This window comes from Bidens hawaiensis, unplaced genomic scaffold, assembly GCF_021521415.1.
Source record: "Bidens hawaiensis isolate Kalapana, Puna unplaced genomic scaffold, B.hawaiensis_p1.1 tig00052766_1, whole genome shotgun sequence".
Lineage (NCBI taxonomy): Eukaryota > Viridiplantae > Streptophyta > Magnoliopsida > Asterales > Asteraceae > Bidens > Bidens hawaiensis.
The window spans coordinates 79,598-103,767 of NW_027499491.1; the positions used below are offsets into that span (position 1 = coordinate 79,598).

Consider the following 24,170-nt stretch of genomic DNA (forward strand, 5'->3'; position numbering starts at 1 on the left):
AGGACAAGAAGGTCGTGACAACACACGACTCAAGGAAAGGAGGAGATACCCGATTCAAGGGTAAAGGAGTTGACCAACGAAGGTCTAGCTCCAATCTTGGCATCCCTCAAAGCAAAATTTGCAAGAAATATCATAGAGGTAGATGCAATTTTGCTTCACGAGTCTGCGAATCATGTAACCGACCCGGCCACGCTGCGGCCGATTGTTGGAAGAAAAAGACAACCTGCTATAACTGCAAAGAAATGGGGCATCTTAGCTTTGAGTATCCCAAGAACAAGCCCGCGACTGGTGGTGCGGGTGGTAGCGGTCAAAGAATGAGCCCAAGAAGGGCAAAATAAGAGTCTTCGTCCTTTATACGAAGAAAGCGGCTGATATGCCGGAAACTATCACCGGTACGTTCCTTGTTAACAACTCTTATGCTAGAGTCTTGTTTGATTCGGGTGCCAACTTAAGTTTTATAGATTATAAGTTTTGTAGTCTATTAAAAAAACCTTTAATCAAACTCAATAAAACTCTAAGCGTCGAGACCGCTAGTGGCGAAATAATTAAAATCTCCGAAGCTTTAGAAAACGGAAAGATCTTATTAGCCGGTTATGTTTTGCCTATTCAGTTATTACCTATGACTCTTGCTGGTTTTGATATTGTATTGGGTATGGATTGGTTCCGACAACCATGCCCGTATCCTTTGCAATAGCAAGACCGTTGAACTTCAAGCCCTGGATCAATGAACCATTCGAATTGAAGGGGATAAAGACGCTGGCCAAGTTAGCCTAATCTCCATGATAAGGGCTAACAAATGTTTAAATCAAGGATGCTTAGCATTCATGGCCTACGTCACTGAGGAATCTAAACCCAAAGAACTCAAAGACGTTCCTGTTGTTTCCAATTATGCCGATGTATTTCCTGACGAACTCCCCGGCATTCCTCCCGATCGTGAAGTAGAGTTTAGGATTTATCTCATTCCTGGTACTGCTCCGATCGCCAAGTCTCCGTATCGCCTCGCGCCAACCGAGATGAAAGAACTGAAGAAACAATTGGACGAACTTCTCGAGAAAGGTTTCATAAGACCTAGTTCATCACCATGGGGAGCGCCGATACTATTCGTCAAGAAGAAAGATGGATCTATGCGAATGTGCATCGATTACCGAGCTCTCAACAAGGTTACCATCAAGAACCGTTATCCACTTCCTCGAATCGACGGCCTTTTTGATCAACTTCAAGGTGCTAGCTACTTTTCAAAAATCGATCTTCGTTCCGGCTATCACCAACTCAAAGTCCAATTCGAAGACATTCCGAAAACCGCATTCCGAACAAGATATGGCCATTATGAGTTCACCGTTATGCCATTCGGACTTACTAATGCGCCAGCCGTTTTTATGGACATGATGAACCGTATCTGTAAGCCTTACTTAGATAAATTTGTTATCGTCTTCATCGACGACATACTCATTTATTCTAAGTCTAAGGACGATCATGAGAATCACCTTCGTACCTTACTTGAAATCCTAAGAACCGAGAAGTTGTATGCCAAGTTCTCGAAATGAAAGTTCTGGTTGCACGAAGTGCAATTTCTTGGTCACATCATAAACGTTAACGGTATACAAGTGGACCCCACTAAGATTGAAGCTATCTCTAAGTGGGAGGTCCCAAAGTCGCCAACCGAGATTCGAAGTTTCTTGGGATTGGCCGGCTACTATCGTAGGTTCATCGAAAACTTCTCCCGAATCGTTGTTCCCTTAACTTCTTTAACTCGTAAAAACATCAAGTATGAATGGGGAACAAAGCAACAAGAGGCGTTCGATATACTTAAACAAAAGCTTATCCAAGCTCTTATTCTGGCATTGCCAGAAGGTACTGAAGATTTTGTTGTCTTTAGTGATGCATCTCATTCCGGCTTGGGATGTGTGCTAATGCAACGAAAGAAAGTAATCGCCTACGCCTCTCGTCAACTCAAGGTGCACGAAAAGAACTATACAACTCACGATCTAGAGTTAGGCGCCATAATCTTCGCACTTAAGATATGGAGACACTATCTCTATGGAGTAAGATTTATCGTGTACACCGATCATAAAAGCTTGAAACACATCTTTGAGCAAAAAGAGCTTAACATGCGCCAACGACGCTGGATGGAAACTCTTAACGACTATGATTGTGAAATCATTTATCACGAAGGTAAAGCCAACGTTGTGGATGATGCCTTAAGTCGTAAAGAGCATGAAAAGCCAAAAAGAGTCCGAGCGTTAAGGCTAGAACTTCAAATCGATCTTATCGACCAAATCAAATCTGCTCAAGCTCAAGCTATCCACAAAAACAAGATCTCCGATGAAAAGCGTAACGGCACCATTGACTCGTTAGTCAAAGGTGACGATGGTATCCTTAGAATGGGAAACCGAATCTGGGTACCGATCATTGGAGACTTGCGTGAGAGAATCATGAATGAAGCTCATAAAACCAAGTACATGATGCACCCTGGTAGTGACAAAATGTATCAAAATCTTAAGTTTAACTACTGGTGGAATGGGATGAAAAAAGACATCGCTTCGCACGTTGCGAAATGTATAACTTGTTTGAAAGTCAAGGCTGAACACCAAAAGCCTTCGGGATTGCTTCAGCAACCCGAACTTCCCGTATGGAAGTGGGAATTAATAACTATGGACTTCATAACCAAACTCCCAAAGACGACTCGGCAACATAATGCAATATGGGTAATTGTAGACCGTTTAACAAAATCCGCACACTTCATTTCTATCAATGAGTCGTATTCAATGGATAAATTAGCGCGTATTTATGTGAACAACATCGTTGCTTTGCATGGAGTACCGCTATCTATAATCTCCGATCGAGACAGTCGTTTTACGTCTCACTTTTAGAAAAGCTTCCAACAAGCTCTCGGCACAAAGCTAAACCTTAGCACTGCCTATCATCCACAAACTGATGGGCAAAGCGAAAGAACAATTCAAACGTTGGAAGATATGCTCCGCGCTTGTGTGATAGACTTAGGCGGAAGTTGGGATGACCACTTACCCCTAATGGAATTTTCGTATAACAATAGCTATCACTCGAGCATTCAAGCCGCACCATTCGAGGCGTTATATGGTCGAAAATGTAGGACGCCCGTATGCTGGTCTGAAACTGGAGATAATCAATTGTCTGGACCCGAAATAGTCCAAGAAACCACCGACAAAGTTCTTCAAATCCGCGAACGACTTAAGACGGCACGTGATCGCCAAAAGAGTTACGCCGATGTCCGTCGTAAGCCGTTGGAATTCAATGTTGGTGACAAAGTTATTTTAAAAGTCTCGCCATGGAAAGGCGTAGTCCGTTTCGGCAAGAAAGGAAAACTAAGTCCTCGATTCGTTGGACCCTTCTAGGTACTCGAACGAATTGGTACAGTCGCATACCGATTACGACTACCCGAAGAAATGCAAGGGATACACGACGTATTCCATGTTTCTAATCTACGTAAATGTATAGCTGACGAATCTCTTTCGATGCCTCTAAAAGATGTAGAAATTAACGAGAATTTAAAATTTATCGAGAGACCAATTCAAATTGAAGATTCAAAAACAAAGAAACTTAAAAGACGAACCTTGAAAATCGTGAAAGTAAGATGGGACTCACGAAGAGGGCCTGAGTATACTTGGGAACTCGAGTCTGAAATGAGAAAGAAATACCCCCACTTGTTCTTGTAAACAATCTCGAGGACGAGATTTATTTCAAGGTGGGGAGAATGTAACATCACGTAAATTTCGGGCCAAAAATGTCAATTTCCAAAGTCAAGGGACCAATTCTGCCAAATTTTTAACCTACAAGGACTAAAAGTGTAAATTCTGATTTCCTGACTTATCGCGGTACGCGATGGGCCAGAGGAGACACCCATCGCGTACCGCGATAGGGTGGTCTGACACGCGTGAGACGTGTGCCACGTGGCACACGGTGGCAACGCCTGCCGCCACGTGGCTCGGCGCCTGCCACGTGTTGACACGTGGCAGGTCTAGAAGATGACTGCGCAGGCCTACGTCGCGGTACGCGACGGGCCAGCCAGGGGACCCATCGCGGGGGGTCCGATTTCAGCCCTATATATAGCAGCCTCCGGATCTTCATAATCTCACACCAATTTTCACACATTTACTCTCTCACTACTCTCTCTCTCTACACCTCGTAAAGCGTGCCCTCGATCCGATTTGAAAACCGTGTTCCGTTACCTTGTTTTCCGTGTCCTACACCTCGATAAACGTGCCACTTCCCGACGACGTTCCATATAAAGAGGAGGTGTTGCCCAGACGTCCCGACGAATACCTCGAAGTACGTGCCAAGAAGTGTTGATGTCTCGATTTGCATGCCGAAGAGAAGTATTGATCAAGAGAAGGTGAAAAAGATCAAGTAGAGTCGAAGTGTTGCCCGAGTGTTGAGGGTATTTCTAAGCCGAGCAAGGTAGGCATAATGCCCAACTAAAATAATAATAAAATATTATAACGGTTTAATACCCAAGTCAAAGTTATTCTCGATAAACAAAGAAAGAAATAACAAAGAAACTAAAGAAAGAGAAATAAAATATATATGAGTATATATATGTGTATAAATGTTCTTTGTTATAAAATATAGTTATTAAGTATAATGAGTATACTTAAATAATAATAAAGAAAGAAATACGTTCTTAATGAAGAAGAAACGTCGGGTTTTATAAACTAAAGGTTTATTAATATTACTTTTCAACTAAAGGTTTTAAAGTAAAATGGGATATGAACTAAAGGTTCATCGAGATAAATAAGACTAGAGGTCTTAAAGCCGGATCGTGTATCCGACTAATGAATTTTATACTCGTACTATAGGTGCGAGATAGCAAGAAGAGATCTACGGACGGTGTTGGAAGCCGATCCTATTGAGAAGGTGAATACGCCCCACTTTTACAAACTTTTTTTCAAACAAACAAACGTGTTATATGTAAAACTTTACATGAGGTTACGTGTCTCTAAAAACATTATAAATAAGAGTATAAGCCAGCCCTCAGGCTATGGTATACGTTTGTCTGGATCCTTACATATGTGGAACGCGGTGGGCACATCGCACCACGCTTGGTCACGCCCAGCCACGATGGGCCGGACCTAAGTTACGTCCGAGTGGGGAATGGCCATTTGTATATTTATGGTACCTAAGATATGTCATAAACGCTGCGGTATTTCGCTGAGGTGACCTAGTGCAGAGACTCGAATTTATGATGATTTTTTTAACTTGATTATTCCTAAGCCAAGATGGGCCGAGACTTACGTGATCTCGAGGGGTAGTTAAGTAAAGAAATTATTTTTTTAGCGTCAGCATATTCGCCAGCATTCGTTGCTGACGTATTTTATTTAACATTTTGCAGGTAATCAGGAATAGAGCTTGCAAGACGAAGAAGCTCAAGAATCCGATGGCTCGGATAATTTTGTGTTGATATAAAATATGGTAGTTTTGTAAAACATATAAACAAGTAAACTTTAAACGAGACTTTCGTCTCGTCTTTTGTATTGTAAATATTTATAATATCAATCCTTTGTTTTTATAAAGTATTCCGCTAAAACCCGTAACTCTGATTTATTTACAAATATAGTACCAACTATGGTTTATACTCCTAGGCCTAAATTGGAGGTGTGACATGTACATTTGAAATTTTGATTAAAAAAAGTTACATTATGTTATTAGAATAACAAAAAGGGTAAACAACGCTAGTTTGTTAAATAAAATAAAATGTAAGATAGCTTTAATAACATGTACGTGTGGACTTCGATAACTCTTATATTACTACTCACAACTCTGTTCCAAAAAATTATCAAGACATAGATAAGAATAACTGTGTGTGATAGATATATATATATATATATATATATATATATATATATATATATATATATATAAACATCTTTTCCGCACTAAAATGTCTCCAAATAGGCATAATATCAGCAATAATATTAGAATAAATAACTAATAATGTTTATAATTTCTATTTCTAGGTAAATATAGCCTTAAAGTATAAAACAAGCTGATATACGAAGAAAAACAGAGAAAATTGTGAAAACCAACTTAACACACCCCATATTAAAGCAAAGCATGGTCGTCTTACAAGCATACGAGGAAAAGACAAAATTCGAAAGTCACAACATGGCTTGTGTTGACACCAACACGCCCCATGGTGAAAGCACAAGAGGAAAAGACAAAAACTTATGAAAACACAGGTCATGTTGACATTAACACGCCCCTTGATGATAGTACAAGAGAAAAGACAAAATAGAAGCTTTCTAGCTTAACACGGTTCATGTTTAGAGTCAACATGGGCCGTGTTTTCTCTCGTGATGTACTTTTTGACAACGAGCAATTAACACTATCAAACAAAACACTTAACACGGTCGTGCCCACATCAACACAGGCCGTGTTAAGACACCTGATCAGCTTATAAATTAAATGCTCACACACAACATTCAATACATCATCAAGAACACTTAATACACTTCACTCATCTTCTTTCACCACCATTAATAAGAGAATTATCACATCCATCCACCTTTTGAAGATCAAGGATATTAAGCTTTTGGAAGAAGTCATTAGCATCAAAGATTAGTCATCCAAATTGATTAGATTGTTTTAATTTGATCATGTTTGTATCTACTACTTTAATATATAGTAAACTTTCATAGTACCATCTTGGTTTATAACGAACTCTAAACTAAAGTTTAATGATATTGGTTAAATATGTGATTGATTTATAAAAAGTAAAGATTATGTTATAATTATCACTTGATGAGAAATGTTACGGGGAACTGTCATTCTTGTGGAGATGACTGGGAAATCCAAGCTCGTCCAACAGAAACAGGAGCCAATATGCTACGAAGATTTATTAGGACATAAATTATTAGGACATAAATTGGTGAATTCACACTCGGATGTGTGGGCTTGGCCGTTATACGGTATTCGGTACCAACTAAAGTAAACTGCATTATTTTGAGGTTGTCGTTGAATCGGATATCTACAAAACAGGCTTTATTATACGCGGGTATTGTGATGGGAAAAAATGGGTTGTGGGTAAGTGAAGATCAGCCGGAAACAGCTTTCCATATCATTATGCATTGCTCGGTTACTACACATATGGTGTTTAATCCATCAGCTAGTTAAGTTACCGATCAAAGCACACTTCGAGTCGGTTTGAGAATTTCCGGAATATCCGAATAGGTATAAAAGTAATAGTAGTTCAGGCGATTTCAACAGTTACATCTTAGGTGATTTGGAAATCAAGGAACGGAAAAACTTCTATAGGAAGGGCGTTCTCGATGACAAAAGTGATTAAAAATAAAAATAAAAGTATTTCCTATTGGAGAAGAACTGGAGTAAACGGGCATCGTTAGATTGGGAGAAATGATGTTGATTTAGTTTTGTTAATTTCCCATTGTAACTTGTAAGTTTCGGTGTTTGTTGTTTTATCTTTTATACATCATTTGTAATTGTTTCGCTTCTTGCGAGTTGTCCGTTTTTTTCCGTTCATTATATTAGCCTTTAAAGCAAAGATACATCAATATATTTATGGTAACAAAATTATTCTAACTTTTAAACTCTTGATCTTTAGAAAATTAATAAGATGAATATGGAAATTAAACAAATATGAATAAAAAACATATATTGATATTGAGAGATTTTGTCTTCACATTATTATACATGTTATATTTAACTGCTAGTATAATTCTAATGTAAATAAAGATTGATCTAATTTGAATTTGAAAAGGAAAAAAAATAGTTCTATCATAAATTCGTATTGAACATTTAATATTTCTTCTACGAAGGTAGTCGTGTTTTTTTTAACAGCAAAGGCCAAGGCACTAGAGATCATCCTGGCAAGCAGATCACATATCCAGGCAAATAATAGAACGTGGTGACTCAGTCCACCTTCCCAGAAGGAAACCCACAACTTGGAAAATCCCCTGGCTCACCTGAGTCTCACCTCAAGCAATTTGCCCCTGGTTGAGCCAAGAGGGTTTTCCCAATGTAGATATCCTTTGGGTGGGTGAACCGGGTTATCACATTCTATTCCTGTGGATATCCAATTGTTGAATTCTGAATTAATCCAATTCATTCACCAAACAAACAAATTAAGAACGGAACTGAGATTCCAATTCAGACACTCTACATACCAAGCGCACCTTTATGGCTACCTTTAGGACAATCACCGGGCTTTACAGAATAATTATGTCATATGAATTTGCATGCAAATATCATCCATCATTAGTACAGCTACACATTAACAGTTCATACCTATAAGTATTATCATTAATTTAAAATAATTACAAAAAATTGATACGCGCGGCAAAAGAATAAAAACACAAATTTATCAACTGAAAAAGACTCTCCTGTACTCTGGGATCTTCCCTTTTATGTATCAGATAACAATAAACCAAATTTATTATCCATCATAAACTATCTTAATCATCAATTTCTTGAACCCACGCTAGATCTGTCACAAAACAAAATTTATCAAAATTAGTATCACACAATTCTTAAATACACCACATGTTCTAAATTATCAAAACAAATACCTTGAAGTACAGATTCTACTACTGCATTTGGAACAAGAAGTCCAACAATTCGCTGACTATCTGTTGTAGTCTCGATGCGCACAATACGTAGTCTTCTATGACTTAGACGCGCCTGCATTCAATATAAACCTTATAATTACCAAACAATGACTATAAAATGAAAGACTCGGCTACCATCTATTATACCTGTTTAGATAGAGCCTTCTCAATGGTACCCCAAACCGGGAGAATGAGGCCACCAAGTACATTAACTTCCTGCTTTCTTCTGCCAACAGTACAAAAGCTTCCAAGCTTACAGTTTGGACCATGCATGCACTGCGCATTACCATATACTTGATTAACGAAAAGTTACAATACATGATTTATTTAAATAAATTAGAGAACAATATTTGCATTAGTCAGATATTATACCTGCTTTGATGAAACTTCGTACTCATCCTTCCATCCATTTTGTGCCTTTTCTAATGACGCCGTCTTTCTGTATTTGTCCTTCAGCTCGGTTATGGACATCTCCCTGCAAATTGAAAGAAAACCATTAGAAGCAAATCATAAAAGAAAAAAAGAATGTGTGACGAGTAACATGAAGTTATGGAGCTTCTATACCTGAGTGTTTCACCAATAGCAGGGCGGAATATCTTAAACATACTAAAAGAACTGAAACATGAAGATAATTACTTTATAGCCAGAAGTCAGTATAAACCATGAAAATAATTAGTCAAACTTGGATACCCTTCAATTGCCAAAAGAAAGTGCCTTTTTCCAAGCCATTCTCTCTTAGATTCATAAAATCCTTGGGCAGAAGAAGCAGATGCATCCTTTTGTTTCTCATTGAGCAATGCAGATGCAGCCTATAAAAGAATTACACGATCTTAAAAGAAAATACACAGAGATAATTAAAAGTGAAATTCTGTAAATGAAATACGTACCTCCCAGGTAATACCACGATCCATAATAAAAGTAAACAGAACAGTGGTCGCACCCGACATATGATCGGTATGAACAGTCTGCCAAAAGATACAAGTTAACATTACCTACAGAGTTACAGCTCAAGTTAAAATGTGTGGAAAGTAAAAAAGATTACATACCTTTGGAGGTCCTTGTAACTCAATAGTGTGGGCTTTCATATCAACTATCCCGGCATCTAAATGTCCTTCAAGGCGTGCATTGTGAAGGAGATGATCAAGGATGCTGACAAACAGCTCAAATAGCCTGCATTGATTGATAATAACAATGTTAACACCACAAGGAAAAAAATCAAGAGTACATACGATAAAAGCATAATGAATTAATAACCTGTTTTGGATCTCTGGTGGAAGTCCTAAAAGCCGATTCAGAAAGCGTCCAACGTCGTGCATATCCGAATCAACTATGCGTCCAGAGAACTTCCCTGAATCCTTGCCATTTCCTATACAAAATAATGTAATAATATATGATTGGGATAAAACTATAGAACAAATACAGTGAGTATTACATAAAGAACCAATTAACAAGTGAGCTGCAAAACATAATACCAACTGTGTCTCTAACAATGCCAACAGAGACAAGAGCAGCTTTGCCTTTTTCAATAAAATCTCGGATTGAAGCAGGATTGTCAGATGAACAGTTTGGTGGCACAACTGGAAGAGAATCCTGAGGTACGAGATTAGAACTTAGAGGTGACTTATAGGGGACGCGCATCAGGTGACATTTCATGATAATAAAAAGCTAAACGAAAAGGGATATAAACCTGCTCCATAATTCCCCTATACATCATCAGCAAGGCCTTTTTCCCAAACGAACTATCATAATTATAGGCGCTAAGAGATGGTCCAGCCCTGAATAAAAAGTGTGATTAAAGAACAGCTCTCTTGTATTCTTAAACTATACAGTATTAATTTAACTATACTTATACACTGAAACATAAACTTACCGGCGATCCCCCTGTGTCAAAGCTCCAAGTGACTCTAGTCTCTTTGCAACAATTGAAGCAAACCGGCGTTCACCTCCCAGATTTGTGAACAGTAATCTACATGGCATTAAAAAACATTAAATTTATAGCATGATGCATTATAAATTAGTACATACATTGTCATATCTTTACCGATATTCAGGTGCGGAAGCTTGATTTGACCGATGAGTCCTTCCAAATTGCTGAATTGCACGATCGGCACTCCAAGGTAGTTCTAAAGTTACATGAACTCTTCTTTTCTGATAAAAAGAACATTAAAACGACATCATTAAGTTTGATAATAATATAATAATAATGTTTATGTAACTTGGGTATGTTGTATTTACTTGATTCAGTGCTCTTCTATCAGCCTGCAAAGAAACGCCTGCTGATCCAGCTTCAGAAATGATGGCAATCAATTTCTTACCGTCCATGAAAAGCTGTTTTTCATGCATGTTCACCATTTCCATAGTTATATCCTTTCTGTATGAACATAAGAGAGTGCATCAGCTGCTAAAAATAAAAAGTAAATATTATGTCACTAATAATCAAGCATAAACTCACGTGTTTCGCGCCTGGTAAGTGACTCCCTTTCCATTGGAGGTCCTGACAAGCATACCTCGTCTGCCAGTTATTTCTGCGACATTACCAGGGCCTCCAAGCTGCAACAAAATGTAAAGTATAAAAAAAATTGCAATAATAAAAATTTACACAAACAGATGAACGTGTATAGCAAAACCTTATTCATTAGATACCTGATCAATAATGTCATCCAATGGATTGTTTGGAAGGTCAAAAGAACGAATTATATCCAAAATCTTTGACTTGCGCTCTGTGGCTGCATCATATCTAACACATTCCACATGACCTATGTTAAAACATTCAATGTGACAATTTACAGCAAAAATGTAATCCACTTATATAATTACCTTTTTTGTAATTCTGCTAAATATAGATTTCTTGCTTGGAGGTACTCCTCCGTTTTTTCCTTGCATGAATGACAAGACCAGTCGGAAGATATTGCATCTGTTTCTGGTGGGACCACACATGCTGGATGTATAAGTTGACCACAACATGAACACTGGAGCAATTTCTTTCTTTCCTACATAAAAGATAAATAACCTACCAACAATAAGAGTCATGAACAGATTAACATGCAATTAACAAACAGATGCATGTTTACCGCTTCTGAATTGCATATGTTGCATATCTGAAATTCATCATCCGATTCCACAGATTCATTGCCAGAATCAGCTGCTTGGTTGAACAATAAATTAGACATACCATTAGATAAGTATAAGATCAGCAAACAAAAAGGCGGGATTCCGCAGACTCACATTCTGCCTCTTCAGCACTATCATCATCACTTGCAGGTTTCCATTTTGCAGCTTTCCGAACCCTCCCTCTAAACGAAACATCAGGATTTGCTGAGTGCCTCTTACGTTGAAGTTCCTTCACGCTATCTTCAGCTGCAATGAATAAAATAAAAATAAAAATCCTGTTAGTAAAATTTGAAAATTGTAACTGTAGACACCACATCACATAAGCTAAATAACACCTGGCAGAGGTTCAGGCTTTTCAGGCAAAGGATAGTTCTCTTGAACAAATTTAAGTAACAGCTCACGAGGTCCAGAAATAAAATCATCAAGTTCATTCCCCTACAAAAAAAATAATCAGAAAACATGCATCTTTTGTTTAACATGAAAAAGAATATCATGCTCACATATTTAGTTACTGCATCCTCCGTCCGTGCCTCCCCAGTACTCTGAAGACCAACGACCACACACTTATTCTCCATTAGTGCCTGCTTAGAAAGGCTTACAACAGCAGGCACTTTTGCTGACATGCATACATACCTAAAGAAACGCTAAAATATAACAGAAGCAACAAAACATATAAACAAATTAAAGTAACCATAGAGAAAACATCCAGTATGTATCTGAAAATGGAAAAAGTTTGAAGTAGCAAACCTGATGGCTCGCCCAGTATAGTCTCCACAACTGACTAGAACTAGGTTTGTCGTCACCAAGGAATGCACTTGCAGATAACAATTCCACCCTCAATTCAGCCCAAAATTCAGCAGCTTTTTTGTATATCTCCTGAAAATAATCAAATTCCACACGTTGGCATATCTCGTGTATCAATATTTTACATGTAAAGAAACAGGAATCTGTTTGGTACCGTCATCTTAGCCTCAAGTGGAACCTCGACAACTTCAAATTCTACTCCTTGATAACTCAGAGTCCGACATACATACATCCCTCTGAGAAATAAAATAACCTAATTGATACAGTAATGGGTTACAGAAGCTATATAATATATATGCTAACTGCCAACCTTGCTTTCATATCCATGGCAACAAGTTCAAGTGCTCCTACTCCTCCTTTATCCAAAGCACCTGCATATAGAATTTCATATAAGACAAAAGTTCATAAACATAAAAAAAAAAAAAAAGGTTATGAGTGAACAGAAATAGTTAGCATAATACAAACACAAGTACACACGAATACATTACTGCATGCTTATATACCATAACAGAAAAAGGATATGATATAAGTTCAAGGTAAGGCATTTGAACCTAAAAATTCACGAAAATCATTAAAGGATGTTCCAGCTCCCCATAGACCAAGCCGGACCATGTAACCCAAATTTCTGGGTTCTGATGCACCAGTTGCTGAACAATAAACAACACGTGCTTCAGGTAGTTTTGCCTGTTAATTTTGAGCCAACAGAGGATCATGTTACTAAATTATGCAAAAATATTGGTTCAAGACTCAAGAGGCAACACATACCAAAAAAAAGCAGAAAAGAACAACTTAAATAAGCAATACAAGGCCTCGTACAAATTTCAAAAATATATAACAAAATTATAAAAAATTTAAGTGCACTATTGTATTGTCTGTTCAGAAATCAATTGTGCCAACTAATTTGCTATAGTGACAACCTATTTCATTTTTAATAAACTGAAGATATATCGTGCAGCAATTTATCTCCATTTACTTTTTTAGATCCTGAACTACGTCTGTAGTAACAGAACTAGCCCCTACTCCATACTTCGAGGAACAAAGTTCAACCACGCCCCAAATAATCATCATCATTCCATGCCAATATGACACCAACAACACCACTAGGAAATCACTCATAGTAGTTCATTATGTTCTATAAATCATCCCTAAATGTACGTGAGATGCAAGATGAGAGAGTAAACATACATCTGAGAGAAAATGTGTAAAACAACTTACGACTAAAAACAGAAGTCTAGACTCTAGTTATCCATGATACTTTAGGGCAGAGTTTTGTATTGGCATTTGACACAAGGATGCCTAACTCAACATGCAGACATCAAAAATTAGGCATTACATCATGTTTCTAATTGAACTAAAAGACATCTAACAAGACAGGGCTTTCAGCAATAAAGCTAGATTTTAAAAAGCAAAATGCACAAAAACGATAGAGCTCCCAGAGCCGAGGCGAGAGATGAAGACACACGCATCATGTACACAAGGTGCTTGGTATTCATATAATGTTTATACATTAATTCTGGATGATCTTTACCATAACGTTAATCCTTGAACACCCAAAATTTAGATAGTAAAAAAATATATATTTAATACGTGCAACCTATAAAGTGGTGTACTTTAAAAATCATTTATCACGAATAGCCTTAAAAAGTCGCAAAAAATACCAACGGCAACATCGGTAATCATAAAGAAGTCATCAACTGTATGTGCTCCTATGCAACTTAAAATCAGTCAGTTAATTAGATTCAAAACTCAAGTGACCATGAACTCAATGACTATGTTTGTCAGAAATTAGTGTATAAGAACCAAATGATATGTCTCATCTTTAAAGCAAGCTCCTTGAGAGTTATTTGAAATATATAATTACCAACTTCTTTTAGGCAGAAAATTTCATACTCCATCAAGAAAGAAAAAGGGAAAAATGAGGGTGCCATAACAACCCCTAGACAACTCTAGAAATTAATTAAAAAATAAATAATAATAATAATAATAATAATAATAATAACACAATAACAAATCTCAGTTTCAAGATCTTCAAAAAACCAAACTAACAGGTATTTTCATTATTTCTTGTGAGAACAAACCTGAAGGTCAAGAACCGCTTCACCTGTTCGTGTTGGTTGTCCTCCGGCTTCAGGTACCAAATTTTTGGCCTTGTGGCACTGAAATCAAACAAATAAACTCAACAATGTAAAACTAATCAGAAACAAAAAATGCGATTTGTTCAAAACTATGCCTCAAAAGAAAAGTGTACACTTCAATGAATGATGTGTACTGAGTTAATGCCTTAGGCAAATTGACTCAATCATACAAGTGACCACTTCTGCAAGAAAAAAAGAAGTTGGTACCTCATCAAACACGATAAGACCCTCATATTCTGATCCACACCACTGCACAAGCTGCTGCAATCGAGAACGCCCCTTCTCTGAAGAAGCTATAAGACTACTATATGTCAAGAAAACAACACCTTCCCTAATCCCAACAGACTTGGAATCAAGCTTAGAATAAGAGAGCTTGTTCAAAGCATGCACTGCAAAAAAGTATATACACATTACTGTAACCATAGCCTTGAGTTCTAGCCAATGGTTAGCAAAAGAGAAAACAAAGACAGATCTGTATGTTCATCAAACTTTAGTTGCAAGCCATTATCTATCAAATACAAAATAAAATTTTGTCCTCTATGTTGTTATAAGTTTATAGCAAATAGACAATGAAACAGACCAACAAACATCCATCTAGTTCTATTGAGCAAGTAAAAATGACATAAGCAAAAAGCAGTGAAATATTATGCAGGACTTGAATATGCATACATATATGCAAACATAACACACGCGTATGTATGTGTGTGTATAAATATCATGAATGCTCCCTAATATATTCAGTACCTAAGAACAAGAGAAACACTCAAAAGACATACAAACAACTTTACATCAATACCTTCAATACATGTTGCTCCAACATCATCCAAATCTCTTCTTGCATCAAATTTCAAGTCTGAACCAACAGAAATCCACCTGGACATTCACGGTTAGCCTTAGCAACATGAGCAATAGAACATACATTGCCTATTAATCAAAGATCAATCTGACAACAAGCATATACAGCCACCGTTACACAACTTACAATGCTTTCCTCCTCCCTTGCTGCCAATTCTCCCAAATCAGCCCTGCAATTGTACGTCCTTTACCAACACCAGCTCCATCTCCAAGAAAAAACCCTGCCCTGGACCCGTTTTCAAGATGTTGAAGATGTCTCTGTAAACAAAACAAATTACAATGCAAGCATAAAACAATGAAAGGTTCAATTTTAGTTAAGAAACCAACCTGACAGGCGTAAACAAGTGTCTCGATCTGTAAGCATGATAATGCTTTTGTAGTTTCCAAGTAACCCTTTGTTTTAAGATCATATGTGGGTTCGGGTGGTTGTACTGCAGATAATGAAGAAGTTTCCACAACAGGATCTGGATGTGGTGAACCAATAGACAACTTTTGTGGACGCTGCATTTCAATAAAGTCCAAAAATAAGCCCAAAAAACAAGATGGTGTTCGGTGACTTCGGTCTGAAATTTAATAGAAGTATATAAACTCACATAGTCAGTAAATGTTTCTCCCACAGGGCCTCCACCATCTTCCTCTCGTTCCACTTCAATAGCTACCTGCAAAGGTTTAACTCAGCATGTGAGACATAACGAGAATGAAAACAAAAACCTAATTAAGAAATCAAGAACCTACGTTATAACTTATAAAAATTCTGTATTTTCTTATTTGACATGTAAGTTCAGATGCATACATCAAAAAAAAAAATAAACTGAATTCAGTGAAACTCCCAGCATCCTCCATTCATGAAAAGTACACTCACACAGTCACACTACTCTTTGGGTGTATCCATAACTACATTCAAGACCAGAGTTAACACTAACTGTGATATTAATCTATGTTTTATATTTACAGTAACCAATGTTACCCTTATGACACCTATTTATCTTAAATTGTTAATGTAATGTATCCTGATAACATATGAAAGCCCTCCAGATTGTTTTAAGCTACTAAGACTAGCTACCAAAACAAATACAAGGACGCTAAACTGTATCTAATAGTGAATTAATTTACTTTTCAGAACATTTACAGCAGTATTAATATTATTATTATAAAGTGGTAGACTCTAGCAAATTAGGTCAAATTGAATATACAAACTGTGCACACATTCACATAACAAAGCCTCACTAATAACACAATATAAAAAACCAGGTCAACATGTATAATAATCACCTCGTTGACTTCTTCAGGAGGTGGAGGATAGAACTGTTTAATCCTGGATAAATCAACGGCGAGTTCCATTTTGCACTGAGGACACGCGAACCGTGACAGTCCATGAGGAACGTTGAGTATCGCCTTGCAATTAGCACACGGCAGTTGGATCTTACTCGGATCGATGCCGTGAGCCGGCACCTGTGACGACGGTGGCCGCATCAGCTCCGGCGGCAGCATTTGCGGTAACTGACACGTAGGACACACGAACTCGGTTAGTCCTGGCGCCACGGTCAGTATCATCCGGCAACCGGCGCACCGGACTTGACAGCCAGAATTGAGGAAGGCCGGTGGTCGTTGTGGTGGTGGTGTGACAGGTGGTTGAGACATTTGTTTTCAGTCGGTTAGAGTGTGAAATTAGGTTAGGTTAGGTAGTGGTGGTGTTTGTACGGAAGGCGGTTAACGGTGGATGAATGGTGGTGGATCGGAGAGGTGAGGATTTGCGTGTGATGGTAATTGGCGCCTATGGCTATATTATTATTATTATTATCATATCCCCCCTTTGATAATAATAATGCGCCTAAGTTTACATTTCAACAAGGTTGCTTAGCATACCATCATGTTATGATGTAAATGTTAATGGTTTAGCCTAATTTTAACAAAGTTGTTGTTTCATGTTTTTTAAGTTTTTAACTTTGAAGGTTTAATTAGACAAGATATGTTGCTTTATATGGAAAATGAGAAGAGTGGTACACGGGGTAAAGTAACGAGTTTGTCAAAAGCTTTTGAGGATTGACTGAGTAGAGGTGCATAAATCGGTTTGGGTTGAACCATATTCAGTTTAGTCCACAAAAGTCAAAACCGTTTTACGATCGGTTTCGGTTCAGATTGAAACTGGTTTCTTGACTGGTTTACCATCGGTTTCGGTTTAGGTTACGGTCGTTTTTTTGCTGGTTTTGTACCAGTTTTAGCTATTTTAAGTCTGTAAATAGGTTTTGGTAGAGAGAATCACAAAGTGGTTCCATACCTACGGTTTCAATCGACTTCAAACCGATTTCAATATAATCGGTTTAAAACTAGTCCAGTTTTGATTTGATTTATAGGTCGGTTCGGTTAACCGGTTTGTTTCCCACCTCTAGACACGAGACTTCAGAAGTGTGTAAAACATGTGTAGCTTTGTTTTTTAGAGATTTATCTCATGATTGGACTTGAACGGGATAAATATGTGAACCGAATGAGCCTTTTAAGTGAGGTGACAGATCGGTGTGTGCTCATACATGAGTGTTTGTTGCTTTATATATAGTCATCGAATGTGATGCCAATGATAGATGATATTATCTTCTATAATTATATGGGGTTGTGAGGTAATGATGTTTAGTGTTTGTCCATGTAATTCTAGATTGTGAAGACACGTCTGGTCCAGATTTAGTTCATGTATACTAGGTCTACATATTATTGTATCCAAACATGTTAGGCTGGAAGTGACTCCTTCCACGTACGCCAAGTCCGGACACATCATCACCATAAAGTAGTTCACGAGTCTTAATCAGGTATCTTGTTTTTTAAATTTGAACGTAATAAAACATCCAATTTGTAAGTGAAACGATGTAACCGTTTAGAAACCTATCTTGGTTGTTTACTTTGTTTTTTTTATGTTGAAATGTTATATACTTACTTGCATAACCATTATTTTCTTCTATTAGTAAATGGTATTATTTTATTTAAAGTAAAAAAGTATCTACTATTAATAGTTAGTTTTCTATCCGGTTATACAATGAATGAAGATGTTTCATTCCAAATATGTAAATGCTTAAAATAACAATTTCATCATAGATTGACAAGTCTTCGATACATCATGTGTATGACTTACTTTGAAATGATACTATGACCATCACTCATAATTTCACTCATAATTTCATATATTTAATCATTGTACATGGATGTGTTATTATTTTTTATTTAAATAATTAAGCGATTTCAATTCTAGGTTCGGGTTATTGATTATATAAAAAGAGGTGCTTCGCAACCTTTTTAGTTAACAAGCCCAATCATTTGAGCATGTTTGTTAATTTTATTGGTTGATGGGTTGAACTGTCTAACTCGAACACAACCTGAAACACTTAAAAATGTATCATGTATAGGTTGTGTTTCAAGTTGACAATTGTGTTTCAATCGACCCATTTGATGTTCATTTGAGAATATTAGTGATACCTAGTGAGTAGTGACTAGGTAATATAAATTGTTGATTACCCTTTACTCAAATGAACCCATTTTGTAACTTGTGTCATTTTAGTTGTTTTTGTTCTCTTGTCTCTCATTCTTAGGTAAACTTTATGCATTTAGCTCGATATCTAGTGGTTAAAATTAACGAATAAGCTTTATGGAAATTAAGAAATGATATAAATAATTCAAGACAAATATTTAATTTCGCTTTTGAATTTACAATCAAAATATTAAACTTCCAATATCAACATTTTTAAAATTATTCTCTCTAAATTCTAAATAAGAACTATTTTGAAGAATCATTATAAACGAGTTAATGTGTTAACTCATATATTAAACAAGTTAACCTATTTATTAAACAAGCCAGGTTTGGGTTCAACCTTTTATTTAAAAGGGTTGCATTCAGGCTTACATGTTTAAAAAGCGGATTATGATAATCAATCCAAAACATGATTATTTTTGTGTTGCATTGATATCATGTCAGTAATTGTCATCCATATGTTTGAGTCAGACAAGAACAACTCTGTCGACCTGACAACCTTATAAAAACGAAAGAAAAAAAAAACTTTAGAAAATATATAAAAAAATAAGTTCGACTCAAAAACCTGTTTAATCAAACACATTATAGCTTTACAATATGTCAGCCACTTTCTACACGTTTACAGCTTGATTACAACTTGTCGACTTGTTTGACCCGGTTTAAACAAATATTTACGAGGGTTTGTTCAAGTTAGTATCGATATCTTTAACACTAACCAAATATATAAATCATTAGTAAACCTGACGGCTGACATGAAACTCTGGTTTTTCAGCTCACTTCTAACTTATATGACCGTCTCCGAGAATTTAAATACCCTGACCGAACCAAAATAAAAAGGCTCGTAGGCCCTAACGAGTAACAAAATATATAAATTAATTTTTTCAAACGACGAATAACGTTAGTTATTTATTTAGTTTTTAAATTTGGTTTGGGCCAAATAGATCAAATGGATTATGGATAAAAAAGGTTTTGGATCCAATATATTTAATATGATTAAAATCCATACATATTACATATATATTTTTTAAATATTTATATCATTTTTGGCCCTCAAAATATATGTGCCTCAGCCGGCCGCCCGGTTTGCCCTACCCAAGGGCCGGCCTAGAATATCTCTAAATACATTTATGGCCTAAGTGGCCCAAGCATCATATATTTGCAGGCCAAAACAACGCACAAACATGGTGGTATTGAAACCAGCTTCAATATGTGGTAGTTTACCATTAGCCTACCATCAAAACACCAAAAACAATTTTCAACACAAGAAAGCAAGCAACCTCCCAATCTATACAAACAACTCTATATTCTTTCTGCTTGTACAACCTGAGAGTTCCCCGGAATTCACAAGAAATGTACACACAAGTCACAAACGGTTAAAGCCTGTATAGAAGCAAAGCACTAGCTGGTTTTTTACTTGGGAAATGGTGTGTGGTTCCAAGAACTGCCTTCACCAACCACCACCTTCTTCAGTTTCTGAGATCCAGCCTCACTAGATGATCCAGCTTCTGACACGTCACCAATGTCCAACGAATCCGGAAGATTCTCAGTGAAATCACCACTGTGCAACTGCAAAATGCAGATAATCAAGTTACTAAATAGAAACATTTCTTTTCTTTTTGGAAACTGTTGTGAGAACATGTTACGAGAAAACGCACGCGATCATGGCTGTAAATGAACTAAACAAACACGAATGGGACATGTTCGTGTTCGCTCATTTAACTTTAACTGAGCGAACAATCGAACAAGGAACAATTAAATGAATAGGGTTTTCTTGTTTGTGTCCGCCCGTTAAGAAAATGAGAGTGTTCATGTTCGTTTATATTCGTTTGTTAATAGTAGCAATGAACAATTCAAAAAAGTAAACAAACATAACCAAATGTGTATGAACAAACATGACCAAGCAAACATCAATAAACATCAATCTGCCAGGCCTAAAAAATTAATAAACTAGACTAGCTTGTAGTGGGTTTAAAAAGTTTAAATGAATACATAAACGTGCTTAAATAACCATAAACTAAAGAACATAAATGAGCATAGACGGACGAACACAAATGCGCGAAGACGGACAAACATAAATGAACGTATGAGACATGTGTTCATGTTCGTTCATCTAACTAAATAAACAAAAAAGAGTTTGTTCATCTACATTCGTTTATCAAATAAATGCACATAAACGAATAAATCTTACCTCAAGTTGATTCAGCATTTCAACTGTGGCTTCCATATCACCTCCACAAGCTGTATAGACACTGGAAAGAGACTCTTCAGAAACACCGGGAAAGACCATCTGAAGATAAGCCAAATTCATCTCATAATCAACATCTACTGCTTGTTTTCCAGCTAACTCTGTGCTATTTGATGATGAACCATATGAATCAAAACCAGAATGACTCTTAAGTTTCAAGTTATCAGAAGTCTCAACCACAGCGTCATGATTGTCAGAATATCCAGGCAACTGGTATTCAGTAGCATCACTCCCTTGACCATAGCCTTTGCTTGCATCAGGTTCCCCTCTTCTAGAGAGCGGGATGTATGAAGTAGCATACGGATTCAATGTAGATGACCTTGTGTTCATTATTGCTAATTCACATCATACACAACACTTAGAATTCAGAAACTATATTATAACAAAGTTACAACATATAATAAAAGATTGAGCATTTATCAAGACTCAAGTACTAAATTCCGTGTTCATATCCCCAAAAACATGCCTAATAAGACCACTAAATCATCATATTCATGTACAGATTACAGTAGGGGTGCAAACGAGCTGAGCCACTCTCAAGCAAAACGAGCCAATCATCAAATAAAGCTTGTTTAGTTAACAAGCCCGAACTTGAGCCTTGTATGGGAAGATCGTTTAGCTAGTCAAGCCTTAAAGAGCCTTGCTTACTTTTAAGTTTAAACTTTGTTGGACTTCTATAAACTTCACGTTGCCCAACCGAGCTCTGGCAGAGCTTTGGCTCATTTAAGGTACTGCACACGAGCTCGAGCGTAGTTTTATTTTAAGATTTTTCTCAAATTATTTAACAATATTTAAAAATGCATATGAATTTATAAATAATAGGCCTGTAAACGAAAAAATACAAAACATATAAGGGTGATATAATTTGTTATATACAAATAATGTTTAATTATTTTCAATTAACATGTAAACGAACATAAATGAACGAAGTAACGAACATTCACAAACACAAATGAACAAACGAAACATGCGATCGTATTCATTCGTTTAATCAAACACAAACTTTTGGTTCATGTTCATTCGCTTATCAGGCCTAATAAATAACAAACGAGTTGAGCCCGGGCCCGAGCTTGAAAATGACTCACGAGCGGAGCTCGAGCTCACATAAATCAAAACAAGCAGAGCTCGAGCCTAGTCGAGCTCGGATCGGCTCGTTTACCACAATTACACCACGAAATTACTGTATACAATATACAATGGAAGTACAATACAAGATGTGCATACTCAACAAACAACAGATTGCAAGTTGTAACTGTCTGCAGCAAATTAATTCCATAACAGCTTACAAACTTTCAATTTCACAAATCCTCTAGGCACTCTAAACATAACATAATATCTAAGTATGATTCACAAATCCACGAGAATTAAAACACATTTATACACGATCGCAATTCGAATAACATTTAACCTAAAAGTTAATCAATCACCTAAACACCTGAAGAACGTTCAACGCAACACGAAACAATCAATCAAAGGCAGAGAAGAAACTAGGTCAAAATCGACTAATAATAATAATATCACAACATAAAGGATTCTATTTCTATTAACCAGAAGTATCTTACATGATGATTGATTGATTGATTGATTGATTAACGGATGATTGAGTGACTAATCGATTCGATCCGACAATTGAGCCCTAATATTTGGTTGCGATGAAGAAGAAAGTAAAAAAACGGAATTGTGGAGAAGATAAACGGGATTAGAATTAGAGTGCGGTTTCGACGTGGCTTGGTTTCCAGAGACCTCACTTTTCATATACTAGGACAAGCCTGCATCGTTAGTGTTTATGGACGAGTGTTTACGAGCGTTGGTCTTAGGTGAAGGTTTTTCTGGATCGAAAGACGAGTATATCCGAATGTAGTAAATTTGACCAGCAGTCAATTTGAAGGATTCGTTAGCCGTTCAAAACAATTATTAATTTCATCTAAACTAAGAACGTTGGTTATTTTTTTGAACATTGGTAATTTTTAACTTTAAGTTAGGGGCATTTATGCCTTTTTAACTATTTGGATGAAAGTGACAATTATGATCAAACAATGAGACGAAAAAATATTGATAAGTTCTTAAACCATCACCCACCCTAGCCATCATCATCCAACCGTCTTCTCTCCTACATTTCTGGTCGTCTTCCACGACCACCACCAGGCTTCAGTCACTGGAATTCCGATGACACCCAAGGAACAATAGCATAAACCCATCGTGATTGTCGATAGGGGTGTACATGAAATTGGAAAAAAAATACAAAACTGAAAAACCAATCCAACATAACCAAAACAAAACCGATGGTTTAGTTTAAGGATTTTTTAAAAACCATATTCGGTTTAGCGTTTAACTAAAACCAAAAAACTGAACTGAACTCATCTAATAATTTGTAATATAATAATATATAGTTTACCTTATATATTTTACTCACAACTAAATAGAGTATAAACTAAAAAAAATCCAAATCAAAAGGTCAAACACTAGAAAAACTTAACCGAAATCATCTAAAAACCTGAAGAGATCAAAAGCAAAAACACAGTTTTTGAAAACCAAGAAAAGATAAAAACCCAAAATTTTGGTTTTAGACCACAACTGAAATGGAGCAATTTGTGTACATCCCAAATGGTGGGGAGAGAGATCTAGAAATGCAGGAGATGAGGCGGCTAAATGATGAAGGTCATGGTGGGTGTTGGTTAAGGGTGTTGCTAAACGTGTAAGGCCCCGAACCCGGTAGCCTTACTTTAGCGCCGGATTTACTCATAAACACAGTTCTTACAAATCAGAGTTCATTAAAACTTTCGCGGAATATAAAAACTTTCATGAAACGTTACAACAATCCAAAAATTGCCTTAATTAAACATTCTTGTCTTTCAAAATAAACGTCAATTACATTAAAACATCTTGAGTCTTCAAATGCCAGTCTCCTA

The 24,170-nt window shown here is 36.7% G+C and overlaps 2 protein-coding genes across 3 annotated transcripts; both read right to left on the reverse strand.

The window, feature by feature from the left end:
* Positions 1-8,095: 8,095 nt before the first annotated feature.
* LOC143599786 (protein FORGETTER 1-like) lies at positions 8,096-17,374 on the reverse strand. The gene is made up of 32 exons (XM_077077660.1): positions 16,775-17,374; positions 16,096-16,161; positions 15,830-16,003; positions 15,630-15,760; positions 15,444-15,520; positions 14,855-15,036; positions 14,591-14,668; positions 13,064-13,196; positions 12,823-12,883; positions 12,667-12,748; positions 12,456-12,584; positions 12,209-12,352; positions 12,044-12,143; positions 11,823-11,954; positions 11,669-11,739; positions 11,415-11,587; positions 11,241-11,334; positions 11,050-11,147; positions 10,833-10,968; positions 10,639-10,745; positions 10,468-10,563; positions 10,285-10,372; positions 10,070-10,187; positions 9,852-9,963; positions 9,644-9,767; positions 9,485-9,562; positions 9,288-9,406; positions 9,162-9,212; positions 8,970-9,072; positions 8,745-8,873; positions 8,559-8,670; positions 8,096-8,476 (listed from the first exon to the last, which is right to left on the reverse strand). Exons 1-32 carry the CDS (start codon positions 17,141-17,143, stop codon positions 8,445-8,447), a joined length of 3,699 nt encoding a protein of 1,232 aa, XP_076933775.1. The 5' UTR covers positions 17,144-17,374; the 3' UTR covers positions 8,096-8,444.
* Positions 17,375-20,196: 2,822 nt separating this feature from the next.
* LOC143599782 (polyadenylate-binding protein-interacting protein 5-like) lies at positions 20,197-22,878 on the reverse strand. 2 transcript variants are annotated; one of them, XM_077077656.1, is made up of 3 exons: positions 22,824-22,878; positions 21,205-21,596; positions 20,197-20,582 (listed from the first exon to the last, which is right to left on the reverse strand). In XM_077077656.1, exons 2-3 carry the CDS (start codon positions 21,589-21,591, stop codon positions 20,427-20,429), a joined length of 543 nt encoding a protein of 180 aa, XP_076933771.1. In that variant the 5' UTR covers positions 21,592-21,596; positions 22,824-22,878; the 3' UTR covers positions 20,197-20,426. The 2 variants fall into 2 exon arrangements, with proteins under 2 accessions (XP_076933771.1, XP_076933772.1); XM_077077657.1 differs by lacking the exon at positions 22,824-22,878 and having other exon boundaries at positions 21,205-22,063.
* Positions 22,879-24,170: the final 1,292 nt, after the last annotated feature.